Source organism: Oncorhynchus mykiss, chromosome 28, assembly GCF_013265735.2.
Source record: "Oncorhynchus mykiss isolate Arlee chromosome 28, USDA_OmykA_1.1, whole genome shotgun sequence".
Taxonomy (NCBI): Eukaryota; Metazoa; Chordata; class Actinopteri; order Salmoniformes; family Salmonidae; genus Oncorhynchus; species Oncorhynchus mykiss.
In genome coordinates, this window is record NC_048592.1 from 27,760,814 (window position 1) to 27,785,658 (window position 24,845).

At 47.4% G+C, this 24,845-nt stretch overlaps 1 protein-coding gene across 6 annotated transcripts in view; it reads left to right on the top strand.

Moving 5' to 3' along the window:
- The window catches only part of LOC110508829 (choline transporter-like protein 5-A), a 69,580-nt gene that overhangs the window by 9,662 nt on the left and 35,073 nt on the right, over positions 1 to 24,845 (top strand). For 2 of the 6 annotated variants that reach the window (XM_021589673.2, XM_021589671.2), the window contains exon 2: positions 21,006 to 21,082. The exons of the other annotated variants lie outside the window; for them this stretch is intronic. In XM_021589673.2, the coding sequence (XP_021445348.2) occupies positions 21,006 to 21,082 (77 nt within the window). The remainder of the gene's footprint in view (positions 1 to 21,005; positions 21,083 to 24,845) is intronic. 6 annotated transcript variants of the gene reach the window in all.

Here is a 24,845-nt window from a genome sequence, read left to right on the forward strand (position 1 = left end):
TTCAAGCCGAGGTAGGGGCGAGGAGAGTAACCTAAACTGTTACACTTGTCTACTGTAAGACATTCAGTAGAATTTAAGAAATTATAAATCCGTAGAATCTAAGACATTCTAAATCGGTTAATCAATCTGGATTCCAGATTCTGGGTCTTTGAAGTGACAATTCCCACGGGCGTTCAGCTACTAAGTGGGAGTGTCAAGCTCAGCGTTGACTTCATTAACGCTCATTACGTGCTATTAGCTGTCATGTTTGCTGGATTTCCCAGGGATTCTGGAGAGATTTAGCGAGGTGGATTGAAGGTCTGTGTGTAGGTAAACCCAGAAAGGAGAGGATCTCCCTTTCATAAGGTTTTATTGGGCGCTGTAGATTAGAATGAACTGTAATGGGTTCTTAGATGGGTTTGTTTGTCTATGGCGGGGGTAGGCAACTAGATTCAGTCGCTGGCTGATTTTTGTTGGATCGCATGGTCGTGTGCCGGAACCTAATTATAATAATTTGTACACTGCAAATTGACCACAACCAAAAAGAGATTGTATTTGAAAATAACAATAAATTCTTACCTTGATTACATTGAGACATAATCACATACCGTTATGTCTCTTTTTAATGTAATTTTTATTATTAGCTTTCCTAAATTAAACTCATTTTTAGCTGATTTCATGGTCATTTTAAGATGAGGGTAGGCCATATCCATACTAACAGTTTGGTTGTCTGCGTTAGGTAGAGAGGGTAGGCCATATCCATACTAACAGTTTGGTTGTCTGTGTTAGGTAGAGAGGGTAGGCCATATCCGTACCAACAGTTTGGTTGTCTGTGTTAGGTAGAGAGGGTAGGCCATATCCATACTAACAGTTTGGTTGTCTGCGTTAGGTAGAGAGGGTAGGCCATATCCATACTAACAGTTTGGTTGTCTGTGTTAGGTAGAGAGGGTAGGCCATATCCATACTAACAGTTTGGTTGTCTGCGTTAGGTAGAGAGGGTAGGCCATATCCATACTAACAGTTTGGTTGTCTGTGTTAGGTAGAGAGGGTAGGCCTACAGAACATGTTGGACTGATGCTGGCATTTTCATGTCTTGGTTTTGTTGAGTGACATTTGGATTGTAAGGGAGGGACCTTTTGTTAGTGTGCGAGTACAGTTATTAGTAACTACGCGTGCATGTATGTGTGTATGCCTGTTCAGTTAGTAACCATGCGTGTTTGCTTGGCTTGTGGAGAAGCTAATCGACAGTGAGAGGGATTCATCGAATGAAAAATGTAGATTCATACAAGAGGACAGAACTCTGGATGGGATGCCACAATGTGTACCTGTCTAGAACCCCATTCCGCTAGCGGAACCCCTCGCCAACAGCCAATGAAATTGCAGGGCGCCAAATACAAATCAACAGAAATCTCAGAAATCACATTTCTCAAACATACAAGTATTAGGCACCATATTAAAGATAAAACTCTCGTTAATCCAGCTACAGTGTCTGATTTCAAAAATGCTTTACAGCGAAAGCTCCACAAACAATTATGTTAGGTCACCACCAAGTCACAGAAAAACCCAGCCATTTTTCCAGCCAAAGAGAGGAGTCACAAAAAGCACAAATGGAGATATAATTAATCACTAACCTTTGATGACCTTCATCAGATGACACTCATAGGACTTCATGTTACACAATACATGTATGTTTTGTTTGATAAAGTGCATATTTATATCCAAAAATCTCATTTTACATTGGCGTGTTATGTTCAGTAGTTCCAAAACATGCAGTGATTTTGCAGAGAGCAGCATCAATTCACAGAAATACTCATTATAAATGTTGATGAAAATGCAAGTGTTATGCATGGAACTTTAGATACACTTCTCCTTAATGCAACCGCTGTGTCAGATTTCAAAACAACTTTACAGAAAAAGCATACCATGCAATCATATGAGTACAGAACACAGAGCCCAAACCAGCCAAAAGAAATATCCGCCATGTTGCGCAGTCAACATTAGTCAGAAATTGCATTATAAATATTCACTTACCTTTGATGATCTTCATCAGAATGCACTCCCAGGAATCCCAGTTCCACAATAAATGTTTGATTTGTTCGATAAGGTTCATCATTTATGTCCATATACCTCCTTTTGTTAGGGCATTTGGTAAACAAATCGAAACGTGCGTGCAACTTCCAGCGGAAAGGTAGGACGAAAATTCCAAAAAGTTATATTACTGGTCGTAGAAACATCAAACTATGTATAGAATCAATTTTTAGGATGTTTTTATCATAAATGTTCAATAATATTCCAACTGGAGAATTCCATTGTCTGTAGAAAAGCAATGAAACGAGAGCTACCTCATGTGAATGCGCGTGACTGACCCCCTTCACAGTAGAAGCCTGAAACAACGTTCTAAAGACGGTTGACATCTAGTGGAAGCCTTAGGAAGTGCAAAATGACCCATATCCCACTGTGTATTTGATAGGTTCAAAAGTTACAAACCTCAGATTTCCCATTTCCTGTTTGGATTTTTTCTCAGGTTTTTGCTTGCCATATGAGTTCTGTTATACTCACAGACATCATTCAAACAGTTTTAGAAATTTCATAGTGTTTTCTATCCAATACTAATAATAATATGTATATATTAGCATCTGGGACTGAGTAGGAGGCAGTTTACTCTGGGCACGCTATTCATCCAAAAGTGAAAATGCTGCCCGCTATCCCAAAGAAGTTTTAACAGTAACACACAGACAACCGTCAGCCCCTCAGGTCTCTCTCCTACAGACACTGTCATCGGTTACTAAGCAGCTGGTCACAATAACACTGTTCTATGGATATGGTTACAGCACAAGCTGTGGACTATAGACCCTTCTGTGATGGCTGCGTCCTGACTGAATCTTGTGCTTGGTGTTACGTTATGTTTATTTTCTGTCTGATGTCTCATAGTTATTTGAGTAAATGACTCATTTCAATGTGATGGGTAAGTTGTAACTTAACCACCGAGGAACTTTGGATTACAGTGGTATTATTCTGCAGAGTGACAGGGGAGACAGCGAGTGAGGAAAGTCAAAGAGAGGAGAAGTGTAGTTAACAGAGGAAAGTGTCAGGCTACAGTTTGACATGACTGTGATGGTTAACTGCAGAGAGAAGGCATCACAAAGTCAAAGAGAGGAGAAGTGTAGTTAACAGAGGAAAGTGTCAGGCTACAGTTTGACATGACTGTGATGGTTAACTGCAGAGAGAAGGCATCACAAAGTCAAAGAGAGGAGAAGTGTAGTTAACAGAGGAAAGTGTCAGGCTACAGTTTGACATGACTGTGATGGTTAACTGCAGAGAGAAGGCATCACAAAGTCAAAAGGAGGAGGCAGTGGGAAAATGGGAGCTAGCCGGGGAGGGGATTCCCTAAGGGGTGGATCAGAGAAGGCTGGCGGAGCGTGGAGGGTACCCAGGAACGAGGCACCCCAGGGGGGCAGGCTGTCCTGGACTGCTGGAGCCACCTGCCAGACACACCAGTAGTCCTCTGCCCCCTCCCTGCCATTGAGTTTACATGGATGGGGGTGGGAGTGTGTTTAAGGGAATGGTATGTGCGTGCCTGAGCTATGCTCCTGCATTCATGCGTGATTCTACATGCGTTTGCATACTGTACTGTGGATGTTTGGAATTTAAGATTTTTGTAACAGGTGTTGTGGTACAATGAGTAGCAGGAGAGAGAGTAGCTGTCAGTATTGGAGGTTATAGGATACAGTACTGTATGCCAGTATTGGAGGGGAGAGGAGATGGTACTGTATGTTATTATTGGAGGGGAGAGGAGACAGTACTGTATGCCAGTATTGGAGAGGAGACAGTACTGCATGCCAGTATTGGAGAGGAGACAGTACTGTATGTTGTTGGTATTATTGGAGGTGAGAGGAGACAGAACTGTATGTTATTATTGGAGGTGAGAGGAGACAGAACTGTATGTTATTATTGGAGGTGAGAGGAGACAGAACTGTATGTTATTATTGGAGGTGAGAGGAGACAGAACTGTATGTTATTATTGGAGGTGAGAGGAGACAGTACTGTATGTTATTATTGGAGGTGAGAGGAGACAGAACTGTATGTTATTATTGGAGGAGACAGAACTGTATGTTATTATTGGAGGTGAGTTACACTCTGTGATGAGATGAGGCAGTATGTCAGTATTGGAGATAGGGTTGCACATTTTGGGGAATATTCAGAGGTGGAAACTTTCCGTGGGAATTAACGAGAATATATGGGAACTAACGAAAATATATGAGAATTAACTGAAATGTATAGAAATTAATACCATTTAAATGTATATGTTTTTTTGCATTGGATATAAACTCAACAAAAAAAGAAAGGTCCCTTTTTCAGGACCCTGTCTTTCAAAGATAATTTGTAAAAATCCAAATAACTTCACAGATCTTCATTATAAAGGGTTTGTTATAAAAGGTTTCCCACGCTTGTTCAATGAACCATAAACAACTAATGAACATGCACCTGTGGAACGGTCGTTAAGACACTAACAGCTTACAGACGGTAGGCAATTCAGGTCACAGTTATGAAAACTTAGGCCACTAAAGAGGCCTTTCTACTGACTGAAAAACAGCAAAATAAAGATGCCCAGGGTCCCTGCTCATCTGAGTGAACATGCCTTAGGCATGCTGCAAGAAGGCATGAGGACTGCAGATGTGGCCATCAAATGAATTGCAATGCCTGTACTGTGAGACGCCTTAGACAGCGCTACAGGATGGACAGCTGATCATCCTTGCAGTGGCAGACCACGTGTAACAAAACCTGCACAGGATCGGTACATCCGAACATCACACCTGCGGGACAAGTACAGGATGGCAACAACAACTGCCCGAGTTACACAAGGAATGCACAATACCTCCATCAGTGCTCAGACTGTCCGCAATAGGCTGAGAGAGGCTGGACTGAGGGCGTGTAGGTCTGTTGTAAGGCAGGTCCTCACCAGACATCACCGGCAACAACGTCGCCTATGGGCACAAACCCACTGTCGCTGGACCAGACAGGACTGGCAAAAAGTGCTCTTCACTGACGAGTCACGGTTTTGTCTCAACAGGGGTGATGGTCGGATCCGCGTTTATCGTCGACGGAATGAGCGTTACACCGAGGCCTGTACTCTGGAGCAGGATCGATTTTGGAGGTGGAGGGTCCATCATGGTCTGGGGCAGTGTGTCTTATTCTTCTCACTTTGCTTGGTGAGGTAGATTGCTGCTATAACTTGATGACCCTTCACATACCTAACCATTTCCTTGGCTCTCTTGTAGAGTGTATCCATTGTTTTCAGTGCCATGATGTCCTTGAGGAGCAGATTCAATGCATGAGCAGCATAGCCAATGGGTGTGATGTGAGGGTAGGACTCCTCCACTTTAGACCAAGCGGCCTTCATGTTCGCAGCATTGTCTGGCACCAGTGCAAATACCTTCTGTGGTCCAAGGTCATTGATGACTGCCTTCAGCTCATCTGCAATGTAGAGACCGGTGTGTCTGTGCTCTTGTAGAATACTGGTTGTGGGGTGGAGATTACGTCGTTAATTATTCCTTGCCCACAAACATTCGACCACCCATCAGAGATGATTGCAATACAGTCTGCTTTCTCTATGATTTGCTTGACCTTCACTTAAACTCTGAACTCTGCATCCAGCAAATGAGTAGATTAAACATGTCTGGTTGGAGGGGTATATGCTGGGCGAAGAACATTCAGAAATCTCTTCCAATACACATTGCCTGTGAGCATCATAGGGGAACCAGTTGCATACACAGCTCGAGCAAGACACTCATCAGAATTTCTCTGACTACTTTCCTCCATTGAGTCAAAAAAACTTCTGATTCCAGCTGTTGCTATCGATAAGGTGTCTGATTCATAATTTTCACCTCGAATAGAGGTAGAGGGACTTTTGTCAGAGGTTATGTGCTCTGAGGGAACTTGATGCACTTGCCCAGATGATTCTGCATCTTTGTTGCATTCTTCGCATATAATTGGGCACAGTATTTGCAAATGTACACAGCTTTTCCTTCTATATTAGCTGCAGTGAAATGTGCCCGTGGCATTTTCCTGTAAAGATTAGAAAAAAAATGAGTTAAAAAGAAACCCAAATACAATTCCATGTACAGATAAATAGTTAAGCAGTTAGATTAATCAACTCCTTTGTAAGATAAATGTTTTAACATGTATGGAAACAGGTGAATTAACACTCCTCAGTTAGCAGGTTCAAGGAAGCTAAAACCCACATGGTAGAAAAAACGAACTAGCAGAAATTGTTAACAAGTTAGAAATGATTTTAAAACACTTTGCTGTAGGCTACTATTTACTAGTTAACAAAAAATAATGTATGTCATATAAAATATATCCACCCCACCCAGTACTGTAATTAAAACTTACCGGAAAGCATGTAGTCCTTGGCTCAGACAGTGTAATAGCGTGGGTTCAATAGCATCTCATTAGTGTGCAAGATCTTGAGAATCAGCTGTACATGCGATAGAAGAGTGCACTGCACAGGTGATGGAAGAATGCACTGTGCATGCAGAGGGTTGCAATTCCATTGAATTGGGGATAATTTAAACAAAATATGCCACAAGACCTAGAATTGCCTTATGTGTATCCCACAAAAAAGGTTCACTGTTTTAAGCTAACTTTTTTTTATGAATTTAAGCAATATTCCCAAACTTCCTATGGAAAAATTCCAGTAATTTACCAGAAGGTTTCTGACCCTTTGCAACCCTATTTGGAGGTGAGAGGAGACAGTGCTGTATGTCAGTATTGGAGGTGAGTCACACTCTGTGCTGAGATGAGACAGAACTGTATGTTATTACTGGAGGTGACCTTAGTGTGGAGTTGACAGATACTGCAGGGGGATATCTTTGGTTATATCACCAGAGGTAGCGTTCCAGTGTACTACTAAACTCACAGCTCTAAAGGTCAGGGCTGTCTGAGAATGGACAGTGACAGAGAAGGTGCAATACTCTATTCTGCTTTGTGGTTTCTGTCTACATGCGTAATGCCAGATATATTGCCAGATACATATATTGAAATACGCTACATGACCAAAATAATATGGTCACCTGCCCTTCGAACATCCCCCTTCCAAAATCATGGACATTAATATGGAATTTGTCCCCCATTTCCTGCTCTAACAGCCTCCACTATTCTGGGAAAGTTTTCCACTAGATGTTGGAATATTGCTTTGGGGACTTGCTTCCATTCATACACAAGCATTAGTGAGGTCGGGCACTGATTTTGGGCGATTAGGTCTGGCTCGCAGTCGGCATTGTAATTCATCCCAAAGGTGTTAGATGGGGTTGAGGTCAGGGCTCTGTGCAGGCCAGTGAAGTTCTTCCACACTGATCGACAAACCATTTCTGTGTGAACCTCGCTTTGTGCACGGGGGCATTGTCATACTGAAACCTGAAATGGCCTTCCCCAAACTGTTGCCACAAAGTTGGAAGCACAGAATCGTCTGGAATGTCATTGTATGCTGTGGCATTAAGATTTCCCTTCACTGGAACTAAGGGGCCTTGCACCATTATTCCTCCTCCACCAAACTTTACAGTTGTCACTAAGCAATGGGGCAGGTAGTGTTCTCCTGGAATCCACCAAACCCAGATTCATCCGCCGGACTGCCAGATGGTGACGCTTGATCCATCACTCCAGAGAACGTGTTTCCACTGCTCCAGAGTCCAGTGGCAGCTTTACCCTACTACAGCCGACACTTGGCCATGGAAACCAATTTGATGAAGGTCCTGACATACAGTCATTGTTCACCCGGCGGTCCCGTTGTGTGGCCTTCGCAGTTGAGACGTTGTTGCTCTTAGACATTTCCACTTCACAATAACAGCACTTCCAGTTGACCAGGGCAGCTCTAGCAGTGCAGACATTTTATGAACTGACTTGTTGGAAATGTGGCATCCTATGACGGTGCCACGTTGAAAGTCACTGAGCTCTTCAGTAAAGTCATTCTACTGCTAATGTTTGTCTATGGAGATTGCATGGCTGTGTGCTCGATTTTTATACACCTGTCACTAACAGGTGTGACTGAGAGCCGAATCCACCGATTTTAAAATTATTATTATTATTTTATTTTTATACATATATATTTGTTTTGAATGGGTGTCCACATACATTTTTTTACATACACTATATAAAACAAAAGTATGTCTCTGTCTAAATGATGCTATCTGACTTATTTTGGAAGAAATGCGTATTTCGTAACTTTGCAGGGTATGCATCCTACTCTTAATTCAAATACCCTTTGGTAGTGCAGGGCTTACACACGTACACAAAACAAAATAGATTTTCACAGCTGATTGAGGATGGTGCTTTGTGTTGCAGTAATGGCCTCCTTTCAGTGCATGCTAATAATGAGAATGCCAAAATGAGTGAAACGGAGGCTCTGAGTAGAGTAATCTAATGACACTGCCACATTCTGTGCAATAAGAAATTGCTTTTGGTTTTCACAAAATCAATAGCGGTTCAATTAGAGATACTCTTTGCACTGAATGACTTTCTAGAATTGCATAATTGTGTCATTATTGCTATGTGTGACTTTGCGTGTGTGTGCCATTTATTACAAATTGATTGCTAAATGTTTAACTACGGGGTACATTCATTTCACCCTGGGGAACGCATAGTAATATAAATGTAAAATAAGGTGTTGTATCTAACAAAGTGCTCCATTTCCTTTTCACACAAATACAAGCTGACCTCATCACGTTTTCCAGCTAGATTTTGTATAACGTTACCAGTTGGCATCAGGAGAGTTTGACTGGCCCAGAGCCTTAGTTTTTATGTAATAGCCTCTCTTTTCTTTCTCCCTCTTTATTCCCCCAAATACTCCACTTGATATTTTTCCCCCATTTTTTTAAAACTCTTTGATATTGTTTCTGTTCTGTTTTTCTTATTATTCAAAACTCCTCTAGCCAGCCCCCCCATCTCCTTACATCTCTGTTTTCGTTCTGCGTCAGACAGTCTCAAAGGCTCGCGTTGACAGCCTCTCTCTCTCTCTCTCTCTCTCTCCGTGTGTTCTTCCGAAGCCCTGGAGGCCTTGTCTCTCTCTCCTGAGGCGACCTCTCTCCCCCAGCGACGCCTCTAGCTGGAACAGAGACACACTGCACGCCCACCAGAGCACTCATTCACAATCAAACCTCAGCAGGACAATGATGATGGGGATCTACATCCTCCCTGTCACTGTCTTCCCACTGGGCACAGACATCAATTCAACGTCTATTCCACGTTTGTTCAATGTAATTTAATTGAAATGACATGGAAACAACATTGATTCAACCTGTGTGTGTGTATCTGTCCGTCCGTCCGTCCAGTGGGTTATCTCTTCACTTAGGTTGTCTCAAGACTTTCAATTCATTCGTGTTGAAATGTTGTGTGATAGCCTGTATGATTGACAGGGATGATGTAAGTGAACGCTGGAGTTGCTGATGTTTCAGATTGTCAACACTTTCTTGGCTTTGGGAAACACAGACGTATGCACATCCACGCACAAACACACGCCTTTGTCTTGTGTATACACATTTTGAGTGACGATGCCAGAGAAATATAGACACACCTCACAAATGGTTGGACAAGTTGCCAACCACAAGGCTCACTGCACTGTCTGTCCTCCTTCTCAATCATCCAGCACCCCCTTAATAAATCGTCACATACTTTCATGTAAAAAGCTGTTGTTTCAGCAGCTTAGATGCTACTGCAGTTTCTAATTGCCAGGCTTCTGTTGAAAAGAGAGAAATTAAGCAGCAATCTGGTGCCTAATTAGGCTTTGATTCCTGATTTGTTTTGTGCAGAGGGTCTCATTCAGATGTGTGTGTGTGTGCGCGTCATGCTGTAGTGTGGGCGAGGGTAATATGATATGACACTGCTGATTTAAAGAAGGGCCATGGGTTCTCTCCACTTTGACAAAACATTATTTGAATCTCTCTCTAACATAATAAATGTAATTTAGCAGATGCTTTATTTCAAAGCGACTAACAGTCAAATGTGCATATATTTTACATACAGGTGGCCCCGGGAAGTAATGATACAATGTTTAACTGTGAAAATACATGAGAGTGGAGTCTTCAACAGGTCTGTGTAGGAGGGTATCACTCACTCACACACAGTCTTGTTATACTGTACCAGTGAAGATCAACTCCGTATCTATCCTGTTTTGTGGGCTACACTGCCACCCACTCACTCTCTATTACTTTAAGACTCTATGTGTTAATCTCATTTACCTCCCAGGCACTCAAATTATTACACTCAGATACAACCAAGAAGATGTCTTTAAAAGACCATGTTTACTTTGTTTAGGCTCTCTAGTTTTGTATTTTGGATAATTAGCCTATTTCTCTAATTCTATGTAAACAAATATTTACTTTGTGAGCCAATATTTGCCTTTGTGCACATACTTGGTCCAGTTAAACTCTTCGTCTTCCACCAGAAATAGTGTTTGTAGACATCCCTTATCAATACTATAGGTGCCCCAGGCAGGCCCCAGTGCCTTAATTTGATCGTATCTGAGCAGGCTATAACCACTTGTTTAGTATATACAATATCATATTGTAACTTGTTATTGTAACTCTGTAACTAGCTACTGTATTATACACAATAAGCTGAGACACAACCGTGTGTCAACTCTCTTTGGAGTCCCACATGGCACAGGCTAGGCAGACAGACGGGCGAACACGCTAGGCTGACAGGCTAGGCGGACGAGCGGACAGGCTAGGCAGACAGGCTAGGCGAACAGACAGATGGGCGGACAGGCTAGGGGGACGGGCGGACAGGCTAGGGGGACAGGCGGACAGGCTAGGGGGACGGGCGGACAGGCTAGTGGGACGGGCGGACAGGCTAGGCGGACGAGCGGACAGGCTAGGCGAACAGACAGACGGGCGGACAGGCTAGGGGGACGGGCGGACAGGCTAGGCGGACGAGCGGACAGGCTAGGCGAACAGACAGACGGGCGGACAGGCTAGGGGGACGGGCGGACAGGCTAGGCGGACGGGCGGACAGGCTAGGCGAACAGACAGACGGGCGGACAGGCTAGGGGGACGGGCGGACAGGCTAGGCGGACAGACAGACGGGCGGACAAGCAAGGCGGACAGGCAAGGCGGACAAGCAAGGCGGACAGGCAAGGCGGGCAGACAGACGGACAGACAGACGGGCGGACAGGCTAGGCGGACAGACAGACGGGAGGACAGGCTAGGCGGACAGACAGACGGGAGGACAGGCTAGGCGGACGGACAGACGGGAGGACAGGCTAGGCGGACGGACAGACGGGAGGACAGGCTAGGCGGACGGACAGACGGGAGGACAGGCTAGGCGGACGGACAGACGGGAGGACAGGCTAGGCGGACGGACAGACGGGAGGACAGGCTAGGCGGACGGACAGACGGGAGGACAGGCTAGGCGGACGGACAGACGGGAGGACAGGCTAGGCGGACGGACAGACGGGAGGACAGGCTAGGCGGACGGACAGACGGGAGGACAGGCTAGGCGGACGGACAGACGGGAGGACAGGCTAGGCGGACGGACAGACGGGAGGACAGGCTAGGCGGACGGACAGACGGGAGGACAGGCTAGGCGGACGGACAGACGGGAGGACAGGCTAGGCGGACGGACAGACGGGAGGACAGGCTAGGCGGACGGACAGACGGGAGGACAGGCTAGGCGGACGGACAGACGGGAGGACAGGCTAGGCGGACGGACAGACGGGAGGACAGGCTAGGCGGACGGGAGGACAGGCTAGGCGGACGGACAGACGGGAGGACAGGCTAGGCGGACGGACAGACGGGAGGACAGGCTAGGCGGCTAGGCGGACCGACAGACGGGAGACAGACGGGAGGACAGGCTAGGCGGACAGACAGACAGACGGAAGGAAAGGCTAGGCGGACGGACAGACGGGAGGACAGGCTAGGCGGACGGACAGATGGGAGGACAGGCTAGGCGGACGGACAGATGGGAGGACAGGCTAGGCGGCTAGGCGGACGGACAGACGGGAGGACAGGCTAGGCGGCTAGGCGGACGGACAGACGGGAGGACAGGCTAGGCGGACAGACAGACGGGAGGACAGGCTAGGCGGACGGACAGACGGGAGGACAGGCTAGGCGGACGGACAGACGGGAGGACAGGCTAGGCGGACGGACAGACGGGAGGACAGGCTAGGCGGACGGACAGACGGGGGGACAGGCTAGGCGGACCGACAGACGGGAGGACAGGCTAGGCGGACAGACAGACGGGAGGACAGGCTAGGCGGACAGACAGACGGGAGGACAGGCTAGGCGGACAGACAGACGGAAGGAAAGGCTAGGCGGCTAGGCGGACGGACAGACGGGAGGACAGGCTAGGCGGACGGACAGACGGGAGGACAGGCTAGGCGGACGGACAGACGGGAGGACAGGCTAGGCGGACGGACAGACGGGAGGACAGGCTAGGCGGACAGACAGACGGAAGGAAAGGCTAGGCGGCTAGGCAGACGGACAGACGGGAGGACAGGCTAGGCGGCTAGGCGGACGGACAGACGGGAGGACAGGCTAGGCGGACAGACAGACGGGAGGACAGGCTAGGCGGACAGACAGACGGGAGGACAGGCTAGGCGGACAGACAGACGGGAGGACAGGCTAGGCGGACAGACAGACGGGAGGACAGGCTAGGCGGACAGACAGACGGGAGGACAGGCTAGGCGGACAGACAGACGGGAGGACAGGCTAGGCGGACGAACAGACGGGAGGACAGGCTAGGCGGACGGACAGACGGGAGGACAGGCTAGGCGGACGGACAGACGGGAGGACAGGCTAGGCGGACGGACAGACGGGAGGACAGGCTAGGCGGACGGACAGACGGGCGGACAGGCTAGGGGAACGGGCGGACAGGCTAGGCGGACAGACAGACGGGCGGACAGGCAAGGCGGACAGGCAAGGCAGACGGGCGGACAGACAGACGGGCGGACAGGCTAGGCGGACAGACAGACGGAAGGAAAGGCTAGGCGGCTAGGCGGACGGACAGACGGGAGGACAGGCTAGGTGGACAGACAGACGGGAGGACAGGCTAGGCGGACAGACAGACGGGAGACAGATGGGAGGACAGGCTAGGCGGACAGACAGACGGGAGACAGACGGGAGGACAGGCTAGGCGGACGAACAGACGGGAGGACAGGCTAGGCAGACGGACAGACGGGAGGACAGGCTAGGCGGACGGACAGACAGGCGGACAGGCTAGGCAGACGGGAGGACAGGCTAGGCGGACAGACAGATGGGAGACAGATGGGAGGACAGACTAGGCGGACGAACAGACGGGAGGACAGGCTAGGCGGACGGACAGACGGGCGGACAGGCAAGGAGGACAGGCAAGGCAGACAGACAGATGGGCGGCAAGGCGGACAGACAGACGGGCGGACAGGCTAGGCGGACGGACAGACGGGAGGACAGGCTAGGCGGACGGACAGACGGGAGGACAGGCTAGGCGGACGGACAGACGGGAGGACAGGCTAGGCGGACGGACAGACGGGAGGACAGGCTAGGCGGACGGACAGACGGGAGGACAGGCTAGGCGGACGGACAGACGGGAGGACAGGCTAGGCGGACGGACAGACGGGAGGACAGGCTAGGCGGACGGACAGACGGGAGGACAGGCTAGGCGGACGGACAGACGGGAGGACAGGCTAGGCGGACGGACAGACGGGAGGACAGGCTAGGCGGACGGACAGACGGGAGGACAGGCTAGGCGGACGGACAGACGGGAGGACAGGCTAGGCGGACCGACAGACGGGAGGACAGGCTAGGCGGACGGACAGACGGGAGGACAGGCTAGGCGGACGGACAGACGGGCGGACAGGCAAGGCGGACGGACAGACGGGCGGACAGGCAAGGCGGACAGGCAAGGCAGACGGGCGGACAGACAGACGGGCGGACAGGCTAGGCAGACAGACAGATGGAAGGAAAGGCTAGGCGGCTAGGCGGACGGACAGACGGGAGGACAGGCTAGGCGGACAGACAGACGGGAGACAGACGGGAGGACAGGCTAGGCGGACAGACAGACGGGAGACAGACGGGAGGACAGGCTAGGCGGACGAACAGACGGGAGGACAGGCTAGGCAGACGGACAGACGGGAGGACAGGCTAGGCGGACGGACAGACGGGAGGACAGGCTAGGCGGACGGACAGACGGGCGGACAGGCTTGGGGAACGGGCGGACAGACAGACGGGCGGACAGGCAAGGCGGACAGGCAAGGCAGACGGGCGGACAGACAGACGGGCGGACAGGCTAGGCGGACAGACAGACGGAAGGAAAGGCTAGGCGGCTAGGCGGACGGACAGACGGGAGGACAGGCTAGGCGGACAGACAGACGGGAGGACAGGCTAGGCGGACAGACAGACGGGAGACAGATGGGAGGACAGGCTAGGCGGACAGACAGACGGGAGACAGACGGGAGGACAGGCTAGGCGGACGAACAGACGGGAGGACAGGCTAGGCGGACAGACAGACGGGAGACAGACGGGAGGACAGGCTAGGCGGACAGACAGACGGGAGACAGACGGGAGGACAGGCTAGGCGGACGAACAGACGGGAGGACAGGCTAGGCAGACGGTCAGACGGGAGGACAGGCTAGGCGGACGGACAGACGGGCGGACAGGCTAGGGGAACGGGCGGACAGGCTAGGCGGACAGACAGACGGGCGGACAGGCAAGGCGGACAGGCAAGGCAGACGGGCGGACAGACAGACGGGCGGACAGGCTAGGCGGACAGACAGACGGAAGGAAAGGCTAGGCGGCTAGGCGGACGGACAGACGGGAGGACAGGCTAGGCGGACAGACAGACGTGAGGACAGGCTAGGCGGACAGACAGACGGGAGACAGATGGGAGGACAGGCTAGGCGGACAGACAGACGGGAGGACAGGCTAGGCGGACGAACAGACGGGAGGACAGGCTAGGCGGACGAACAGACGGGAGGACAGGCTAGGCAGACGGACAGACGGGAGGACAGGCTAGGCGGACAGGCTAGGCAGACGGGAGGACAGGCTAGGCGGACAGACAGATGGGAGACAGACGGGAGGACAGACTAGGCGGACGGACAGACGGGAGGACAGGCTAGGCGGACGGACAGACGGGCAGACAGGCAAGGAGGACAGGCAAGGCAGACAGACAGATGGGCGGACAGGCAGGGCGGACAGACAGACGGGCGGACAGGCTAGGTGGACAGACAGATGGGAGACAGACGGGAGGACAGGCTAGGCGGACGGACAGACGGAAGGACAGGCTAGGCGGACAGGCTAGGCGGACGGACAGACGGGAGGACAGGCTAGGCGGACAGACAGATGGGAGACAGACGGGAGGACAGGCTAGCTGGACGAACAGACGGGAGGACAGGCTAGCTGGACGAACAGACGGGAGGACAGGCTAGGCGGACGAACAGACGGGAGGACAGGCTAGGCGGACGAACAGACGGGAGGACAGGCTAGGCGGACGAACAGACGGGAGGACAGGCTAGGCGGACGAACAGACGGGAGGACAGGCTAGGCGGACGGACAGACGGGAGGACAGGCTAGGCGGACGGACAGACGGGAGGACAGGCTAGGTGGACGGACAGACGGGAGGACAGGCTAGGCGGACGGACAGACGGGAGGACAGGCTAGGCGGACGGACAGACGGGAGGACAGGCTAGGCGGACGGACAGACGGGAGGACAGGCTAGGCGGACGGACAGACGGAAGGACAGGCTAGGTGGACGGACAGACGGGAGGACAGGCTAGGCGGACGGACAGGTGGGAGGACAGGCGGACAGACAACGGGAGGATAGACAGACAGGAGGACAGTGGAGACTGGAAATGAATCAATGAAGAAGAGACTGACAGAGACAGAGTTACAGTAGAAGCCTACCACTTCAGCGAGTGGTGACACTGATTTAGGTTGTCTAGGGGACCTCACTACTTGTTCAGATTAACCTTCCTGCTCAGGGATTCTCTTTCCTCAGCTCTGTCACATCGATAGTGACACTGGAGACCCAGACAAGGAGATGTCAGTGCTCTAGCTTACATGTTTAAACTTGGCTAAGGCATGTGTACAAACAGGAGTATATGCTTTGGTAGTGAGTGAGTCTGAACAAAACATTAAGAACACCTTCCTAATATAGAGTTGTACCCCCCTTTTTACCCTCAGAATAGCATCAATTCATCGGGGCATGGACTCTATAAGGTGTCGAAAGCATTCCACAGGGATGGCCCATGTTGACTCCAATGCTTCCCACAGTTGTCAAGTTGGCTGGGTGTCCTTTGTGTGGTGAACCATTCTTGATACACAGGGGAAACTGTTGAGCGTGAAAAACCCAGCAGCGTTGCAGTTTTTGACACAAACCTGTGCGCCTGGCACCTACTACCATACCCCGTTCAAAGGCACTTACATTTGTCTTGCCCAATCATCCTCTGAATGGCACACAGACACAATCAATGTCTCAAATGTGTCAAGGCTTTAAAACCCTTCTTTAACCTGTCTCCTCCTCTTCATCTACACTGATTTGAAGTGGATTTAACAAGTGACATCAATAAGGTATCATAGCTTTCACCTGGATTCACCTGGTCAGTCTGTCACGGAATGAGCAGGTGTTCTTAATGTTTTATACACAGTAATTGATGGTTTTTAATCAATGTCTAATGGCTGATAGTTAATGATCCTGTATCATGTCAAATAGAGCACTGCCCATTACGCCTAATCAAGGCACTGTTATCGACATAATGAAGAATCAGAAGCTTGTCATCCGTTGATTTTTGAAAAGATGAAATATGGAGGGATCCGGCATATTTTTTTGAAAGTGACTTGACAACAATCAATATTTAAACTGCTACACATACTGTCCCAGCTAGCACATAACGTTCTGAGAACCATATGTTTGTTAGAGTTGTCGAGAGTGGTTGTCCTATGGTTATTTTGCATACATCCTACCTTTCTGGGAATGGTGCAAAATAGCTACCTGGCTTTTGAACATTCTCAGCACATTTAAGGAACTTGACAAAATAAGTTATTTTCTTGGTATTTCATTACTTAAACAGAACGTTTCCTAAAAGTTCGAACATGGTTGCATTTCATTTACATTTTGGTCATGTTCTAGGAACATTCTCCAACTGGTTTGACATTGGGAATGTTCTCAAATAGTTCATAGAACGTTAAGAAACAACGTTCTTCTGTGGGAATTTCAGTACATCAGGATAACGTTTCTTACAGGTTTCCTCAGGGTTCTATTTAAAGTCATGTTCTGAGAATGTTTAGAAAACTTTCCATTAAAAAAAACACCAAAATCCATGTGTCCTATCTGTGCTTGGAGTTTTTTTTAAATCACACACAATAAGCTAGCAGTGTTATTAAAAGTCTTATTGAAACATCCAGTAAAATGTTTAAGGAAGTTATTTAAAAACCTCTAAATAACCTATAATTTCAATTCTCAGAGTAACAATAAAACTTTCAAGGAACCAGAGTAAAACGTTCTCAGAACATCCTTGCAACCTTAAAATAAATGTTCCCAGAACAGGCAAAATGGTAGCCTAGTGGTTAGAGCGTTGGACTAGTAGCCGGAAGGTTGCAAGTTCAAACCCCCGAGCTGACAAGGTACAAATCTGTCGTTCTGCCCCTGAACAGGCAGTTAACCCACTGTTCCTAGGCCGTCATTGAAAATAAAAATCAGTTCTTAACTGACTTGCCTGGTTAAATAAAGGTAAAATAAATAAATAAACTTCTGTTCTTATGACTGACACTGTGTGTGTGTGTGTGTGTATGAGAGGAAGGGAAAAGGAAAGGTAAAGAGTAATATACTTTCTCCCTCTGCCATAACAATGATCTACACAGCCAGTGGATGTGACCTAGTTTAGAACAGGCTGCATCATATTCAATACTTGCTAACAAACTAGATCCCATTACTGTGTGGAGCTCCATCTCTCAAGTGTTTTTCTCACGATTAGTTTTCTTCTCTTTTTTTTTCTACCTTAGAGCTGTAGAGGCAGTTTTGAAATGGCCCTATGGTGTTCATATTGGCACAGCCTCAGTCTCTGCAGGACTTGTCAATGTCATCCGGAGTTGTCAGTCTCATCAACTTGGACACTGTATATGAAACCGCAACTAAAAGCCAAGCGTGGTCTGGGTAATCGTCAAGTGTGGTCTGGGTAATCGTCAAGGGTGGTCTGGGTAATCGTCAAGGGTGGTCTGGGTAATCGTCAAGGGTGGTCTGGGTAATCGTCAAGGGTTAAATTGCTATGTATAGAAATGTCAAACACTTCAAGGTAATGGTGATCTAGTATAAAATGACTTATACCTGGACGTTTCCTTCAAGTTCTCTTAGTCTGGTTCTGTCTCTCTACATTCATTGCTCTTGACATACTCTTCCTGGCTGAAGCGTGAGGCTTCAAGATACATTAGCAGGTGGTACTCAGCGTGACAGCCAACTTCGCCTGTTTCCACTTGAGGCCAACTGGTACAATTAGCACAAACATGGACTGGATTGCTTACAAAGGCACTAATACAGCCAGTGTATTCTGCAGTCAATGGGCTGTACAGTCAGTGAGCCTCAGTCAATAAGACAACTTATAGTTGTTGATTTTCTAAAAGCCAGAATGTGTGGTGTTACATCAAGGCGGCCATCTTGTCCATCCATGGTCCAGATGGTGCTTTTGAACTCTGACCCTGCTTTGATTTCAAAGGTGAAAGTATCTGACTTTTAACCTCCACTGTATCCCATTGTATTGCCCAGCAGTGGATAAACTCAGGGGGTCTGAGACTACAGCTACCCCACAGTGCTCTGAGTGCCTGCCTCGCAGGTGTCAGATGAGTTAGGTCCAGCTTATATATTTATACCTACTGTACCGTCGTCATGGATGGATACCTCTCATTTATTCTTCTTACCCAGAATACCCCACTGTGTGGATGAAACTCCGAAGCCAAATAAATGCATGGAGCAGAGAAGGGGAGAGGGAGATAAAGGCCAAGAAGGAGAGAAATACTATAGATAATGTAAGAGTGAGTGACAGAGGGAAATAAAGAGAGAGCGATAAGCCCCAAAATCAGCAGAGATGAAACTCTGTTATTAATGGGTAAGACGTCCTGTGCCAGCATGATAAGAGGGACTGTTACCCTCCATGTAAAATGAATTGTTAGACAGCATTATATTCCCTCACGTTTGGTGCAGGAGAAAGGAAAAATGTTATTACAAACACAGCTGGGTGTATCACACTCTATATACCACACAGCAAGACCTGCTCTAAATTCACACTTGAGAAAGTGTACTTGTAAAGGCACTAGAAAATAGAGGGAAAGGGTCTATGGTGGCTAACAGTTTATAATGCCTAAATCACACATTTTACATGGAGCCACTTGAGACTGATGGAATGTGAACACCACCAAGCTCTATTCTATTCAGTCGTGTCTCTATAACTTTAATTTCTACTACCTCCACTATTCGACTACCTATGTTTTTTTTGCTCCCGATAGCAATTCTACACTAATTTCCTCCACTATTGCAGATTCCCCAACAAGCTAGTTTTTGATCCATTACCAACAAAGCTTCCAAGCAAACAAACCATTGAACTGCAAACTTAATGTTCCAATTTCAGTTTGATTAAGCACAGAGACATTGTCGATTGATGACAATATTTGAGAGTTGATTATGGTAGTACAGCAACACCTTTCAACATGTCATTCTGTATCTCTATCTCAATGGGGCTATGTCTGTCTGTCTGTGTGTGTTTGTGTGATGTATTTCGGAGGGCCGGAAGTGGAGACAGCCAAGACAGGACTAAGTGTTTTTCCTCTACCTCACTGTGTTATTATGATTGAATGAGCCCATCTGGCTTCTGTAGGTGGAGAGTCGTTGACGCTGGGTGTTGGTGTTTGATTCAGATTGTCTGGAACAAAGCACCTCAATCTATCACTGCTTGTACTGGGAGGGGAGACCAACACATTGGAATAAGCTTCCTCTGTCTTTGTTACAATATCAAGTCCCTCTGTATCTCCGCTGAAGGTAGCTAGCTGTAAGTGGGTTTTACTGTTGTAGCACTGAGCCATTGCAGTCGTCCTGTCGTCAGTGTCTCAGGTAAAAGACCTGGGATAAAAGTGCTACATGTTCATTAGGCCTACCTGGAATGTTGTCATGTGTGAAAGCTATCTTAGAGATGTTGGGCATCTATTCCAACTTCAGTCATTTGCATTTTAAAGCTAGCTATAACACATTAATTAACAAGCGGACATCTTTTAAATAGCTGTTGAGGAATGTAGTGAAAGTCAATGTCTCTCCCTCATTCATTAACTTTCAACGGGATTTGTTAACCCTCAGTCGTAGACAGCGTGTCCTGTGGCCTTCACGACCGGTAACTCGCTTGGTTAACCCCTCCTGACCATGAAACGCAACAACAACAACCACAGTATTGGGAGCTGCACTTCTGTGAAGAAAAAAACGTTGAGGCTTATGTCCCGGAAATGTTTTTAACTGAAAGACTGCAACAACAAAACGTTTTATTTTTAATTTTTTTTACAACACCTGTGTGTTGTGATGCGCCAGGTAGAAATTGCTGTGTCACTGCAACTTCTACTCTTGTTGCACTACATTCAACACATCTCATTACACTCAATTGACCACTCAACCACACAACTCCACCCACGGTCAATCTGTCTGACCGTGACCATTTAGCTGTGAGAACCCTTAGCACCCACTTGACTGTGAGCGTCTGACCATGAGATTGGCCAGCCCAGAGCAGAACCACTCCACTCCTCCTCATCATCCTCTCTGCACACCGCTACACAGCAATCTGCTTGCAGGAGGAACATTGGCGGTTTGTGATTCCTCTGGGCTGCCCCTGACATGCAATAATAGTCCTAATGTGTGTTTTTATTGTAGACCAGGGAATTAAAGCAATATTAAACCCGGGAGACTTCCTGGTAGTTAATGTGCTGGGGAACGTGTGGTGCGTGAGGTGTGGGGAGACTCAAAGCAGGTAAGTAAGGAGAACTCAGAGAGGGAACTCATACCGAATACTAACTTGAAGTACTGTAACTTGACAGGCCTTCCTGTAAGATCGAGTCCACTGTCTTACATTTGGTGGCAGCAGTGGGATCTGGACATCTACGAATACATCACTGTAAGTAAACAAACATGCACTTGAAGACCTTGTTGTGCAAGCCTGCCTTACTGTCACCTCCCTTGGCTGTAAAGGTCCACTGTCTTATCAAGATGTTTAAGACTGGTGTGTCTCACACCCCTGTTAGTCTCACCTAGCTTGACCTATAGACCTTGCTTGGTCCATTTTGACCTGTAGCCCTGACTTGTGTGTTGTACTGAGGAACATAAGGCTAATGTAAACAAGTGCGGCAGGCCAAACTAAACAGGGATTTAGGAGACACCAGCACAGATTGTTGCCATGGTGTTGCTAATGGGATTGTTACAGAAGAGTCAGGATTAAAGTCACTGAGTTACACTGTGTGACACAGCCTGAGCCATGCAGGGTCTGAATGACTGGGTGTGTTTACTAGACCTGAGTCCTCAGCACTGAACACATTTACTGTGTTGCAGAGAGGGTTTTGCTGAACAAACATGCCTATAGACAGAGGGGACATGATACTTGATATCTTCATCATAAGGCCGTATAACAGTGATGTCTTCTTTTGGCAACAACATGGCGTCCATACCAGGAAATGATCAAATTACATATTATTTTTCCCATGCTTCGTAAACAACAGGTGTAGACTACTTACGGCCCTTCCCAACAATGCAGAGAGAACAAAAAGAGAAATAAAAGAATAACAGGAGGAATAAATACACAATGATACATGATATCGGGAAGATTCAGACCCCTTGACTTTTTCAACATTTTGTTACTTTTCAGCCTATTTCTAAAATGGTATAAATGATTTCATCAATTATCTACACACAATAGCCCATAATGACAAAGTGGAAACAACATTTTAGAAATGTTTGCAAATGTATAAAAAATACAAACCGAAAAACCTTATTTACATAAGTATTCAGACCCTTTGACTTTTTCCACCTGTGCTAAATTCAATTCATTGGACATGATTTGGAAAGGCACACACCTGTCTATAAAAGGTCCCACAGTTGACAGTGCATGTCAGAGCAAAAACCAAGCCATGAGGTCAAAGGAATTGTCCGTAGAGCTACAATACAGGTTTGTGTCGAGGCACATACAGTTGAAGTCGGAAGCTTACATACACTTTAGCCAAATACATTTAAACTCCGTTTTTCACAATTCCTGACATTTAATCCTAGTAAAAATTCCCTGTCTTAAGTCAGTTAGGATCACAACTTTATTTTAAGAATGTGAAATGTCAGAATAATAGTAGTGATTTATTTCAGCTTTTATTTCTTTCATCACATTTTCAGTGGGTCAGAAGTTTACATATACACTCAATTAGTATTTGGTAGCATTGCCTTTAAATTGTTTAACTTGGGTCAAACGTTTTGGGTAGCCTTCCACAAGCTTCCCACACTACGTTGGGTGAATTTGGGCCCATTTCTCCTGACAGAGCTGATGAAACTGAGTCAGTTTTGTAGGCCTCCTTGCTCACACACGCTTTTTCAGTTCTGCCCACACATTTTCTATATGATTGAGGTCAGGGCATTGTGATGGCCACTCCAATACCTTGATTTTGTTGTCCTTAAGCTATGTTTCCACAACTTTGGAAGTATGCTTGGGGTAATTGTCCATTTGGAAGACCCATTTGCAATCAAGCTTTAACTTCCTGACTGATGTCTCGAGATGTTGCTTCAATATATCCACATAATATTCCTGCCTCATGATGCCATCTATTTTGTGAAGTGCACCAGTCCCTCCTGCAGCAAAGCACACCCACAACATGATGCTGCCACCCATGTGCTTCATGGTTGGGATGGTGTTCTTTGGCTTGCAAACCTCCCCCTTTTCCCTCCAAACATAACGATGGTCATTATGGCCAAACAGTGTTTGGTGTTTATACTTGCGTACTATTGTTTGTACAGATGAACATGGTACATTCAGGCATTTGGAAATTGCTCCCAAGGATGAACCAGACCTGTGGAGGTCTACAATTTTGTTTTCTGAGGTCTTGGCTGATTTATTTTTGATTTTCCCATGATGTCAAGCAAAGAGGCACTGAGTTGAAAGGTAGGCCTTGAAATACATCCACAGGTACACCCCCAATTGACTCAAATGATGTCAATAAGCCTATCAGAAGCTTCTAAAGCCATGACACCATTTTCTGGAATTTTCCAAGCTGTTTAAATGCACAGTAAACTTAGTGTATGTAAACTTCTGACCCACTGGAATTGTGATACAGTGAAATAATCTGTCTGTAAACAATTGTTGGAAAAATTACTTGTGTCATGCACAAAGTAGATGTCCTAACTAACTTGCCAAAACTATAGTTTGTTAACAAGAAATTTGTGGAGTGGATGAAAATAGTTTTAATGACTTCAACCTAAGTGTATGTAAACTTCCTACTTCAACTGTATGTGTAACCTTTTATTTAACTAGGCAAGTCAGTTAAGAACAAATTCTTATTTACAATGACAGCGTGTACCGGCCAAACCCGGACAACGCTGGGACAATTGTGTGCTGCCCTATGGGACTCCCAATCACAGCTGGTTGTGAATCAGCCTGGATTCTAACCAGAGTGTCTGTAGTGACGCCTCAAGCACTGAGATGCAGTGCCTTAGACCGCTGTGCTGCTCGGGTGCCCAATTTCTGGGGAAGGATACCAAAACATTTCTGCAGCATTGAAGGTCCCCAAGAACACAGTGGCCTCCATCATTCTTAAATGAAAGAAGTTTGGAACAACGAAGACTCTTTCCAAAGCTGGCCGCCTGGCCAAACTGAGCAATCTGGGGAGAAGGGCCTACGTTAGGGAGGTGACCAAGAACCCGATAGTCACTCTGACAGAGCTCCAGAGTTCCTCTGTGGAGATGGGAGAACCTTCCAGAAGGACAACCATCTCTGCAGCACTCCACCAATCAGGCTTTTATGGTAGCGTGGCCAGATAGAAGCCATTCCTCAGTAAAAAGCACACGACAGCCCGTTTGGAGTTTGCCAAAAGGCACCTAAAGACTTTCAGTCTATGCGAAACAAGATTCTCTGTTCTGATGAAACCAACATTGAACTCTTTGGCCTGAATGCCAAGTGTCACGTCTAGAGGAAACCTGGCATCATCCTTACAGTGAAGCATGGTGGTGGCAGCATCTTGCTGTGGAGATGTTTTTCAGAGGCAGGGACTAGGAGACTAGTCAGGATCGAAGGAAAGATGAATGGAACAAAGTACAGAGAGCTCCTTGATGAAAACCTGCTCAGGACTTCAGACGGGGGCAAAGGTTCACCTTTCAAAAGGACAATGACCCTAAACACAGAGCCAAGACAATGTAGGAGTGGCTTCGGGACATGTCTCTAAATGTCCTTGAGTGGCCCAACCAGAGCTGGGACTTGAACCCAATCAAGCATCTCTGGAGAGAACTGGAAATAGCTGTGCAGCAATGCTCACCATCATATCTGACAGAGCTTGAGAGGATCTGCAGAGAGAAATGGGAGGAAATCCCCAAATACACGTGTGCCAATGTAACGGATGTGAAACGGCTAGCTTAGTTAGCGTGGGCGCTAAATAGCGTTTCAATCAGTGACGTCACTTGCTCTGAGACCTTGAAGTAGTAGTTCCCCTTGCTCTGCAAGGGCCGCGGCTTTTGTGGAGCGATGGGTAACGACGCTTCGTGGTTGTCAGTTGTTGATGTGTGCAGAAGGTCCCTGGTTCGCGCCCGGGTATGTGACTTTATCAGTACCTACAGTACAGTGCATTTGGAATGTATTCAGACCGATTTACTTTGTCCACATTGTTACGTTACAGCCTTATTCAAAAATGTATTAA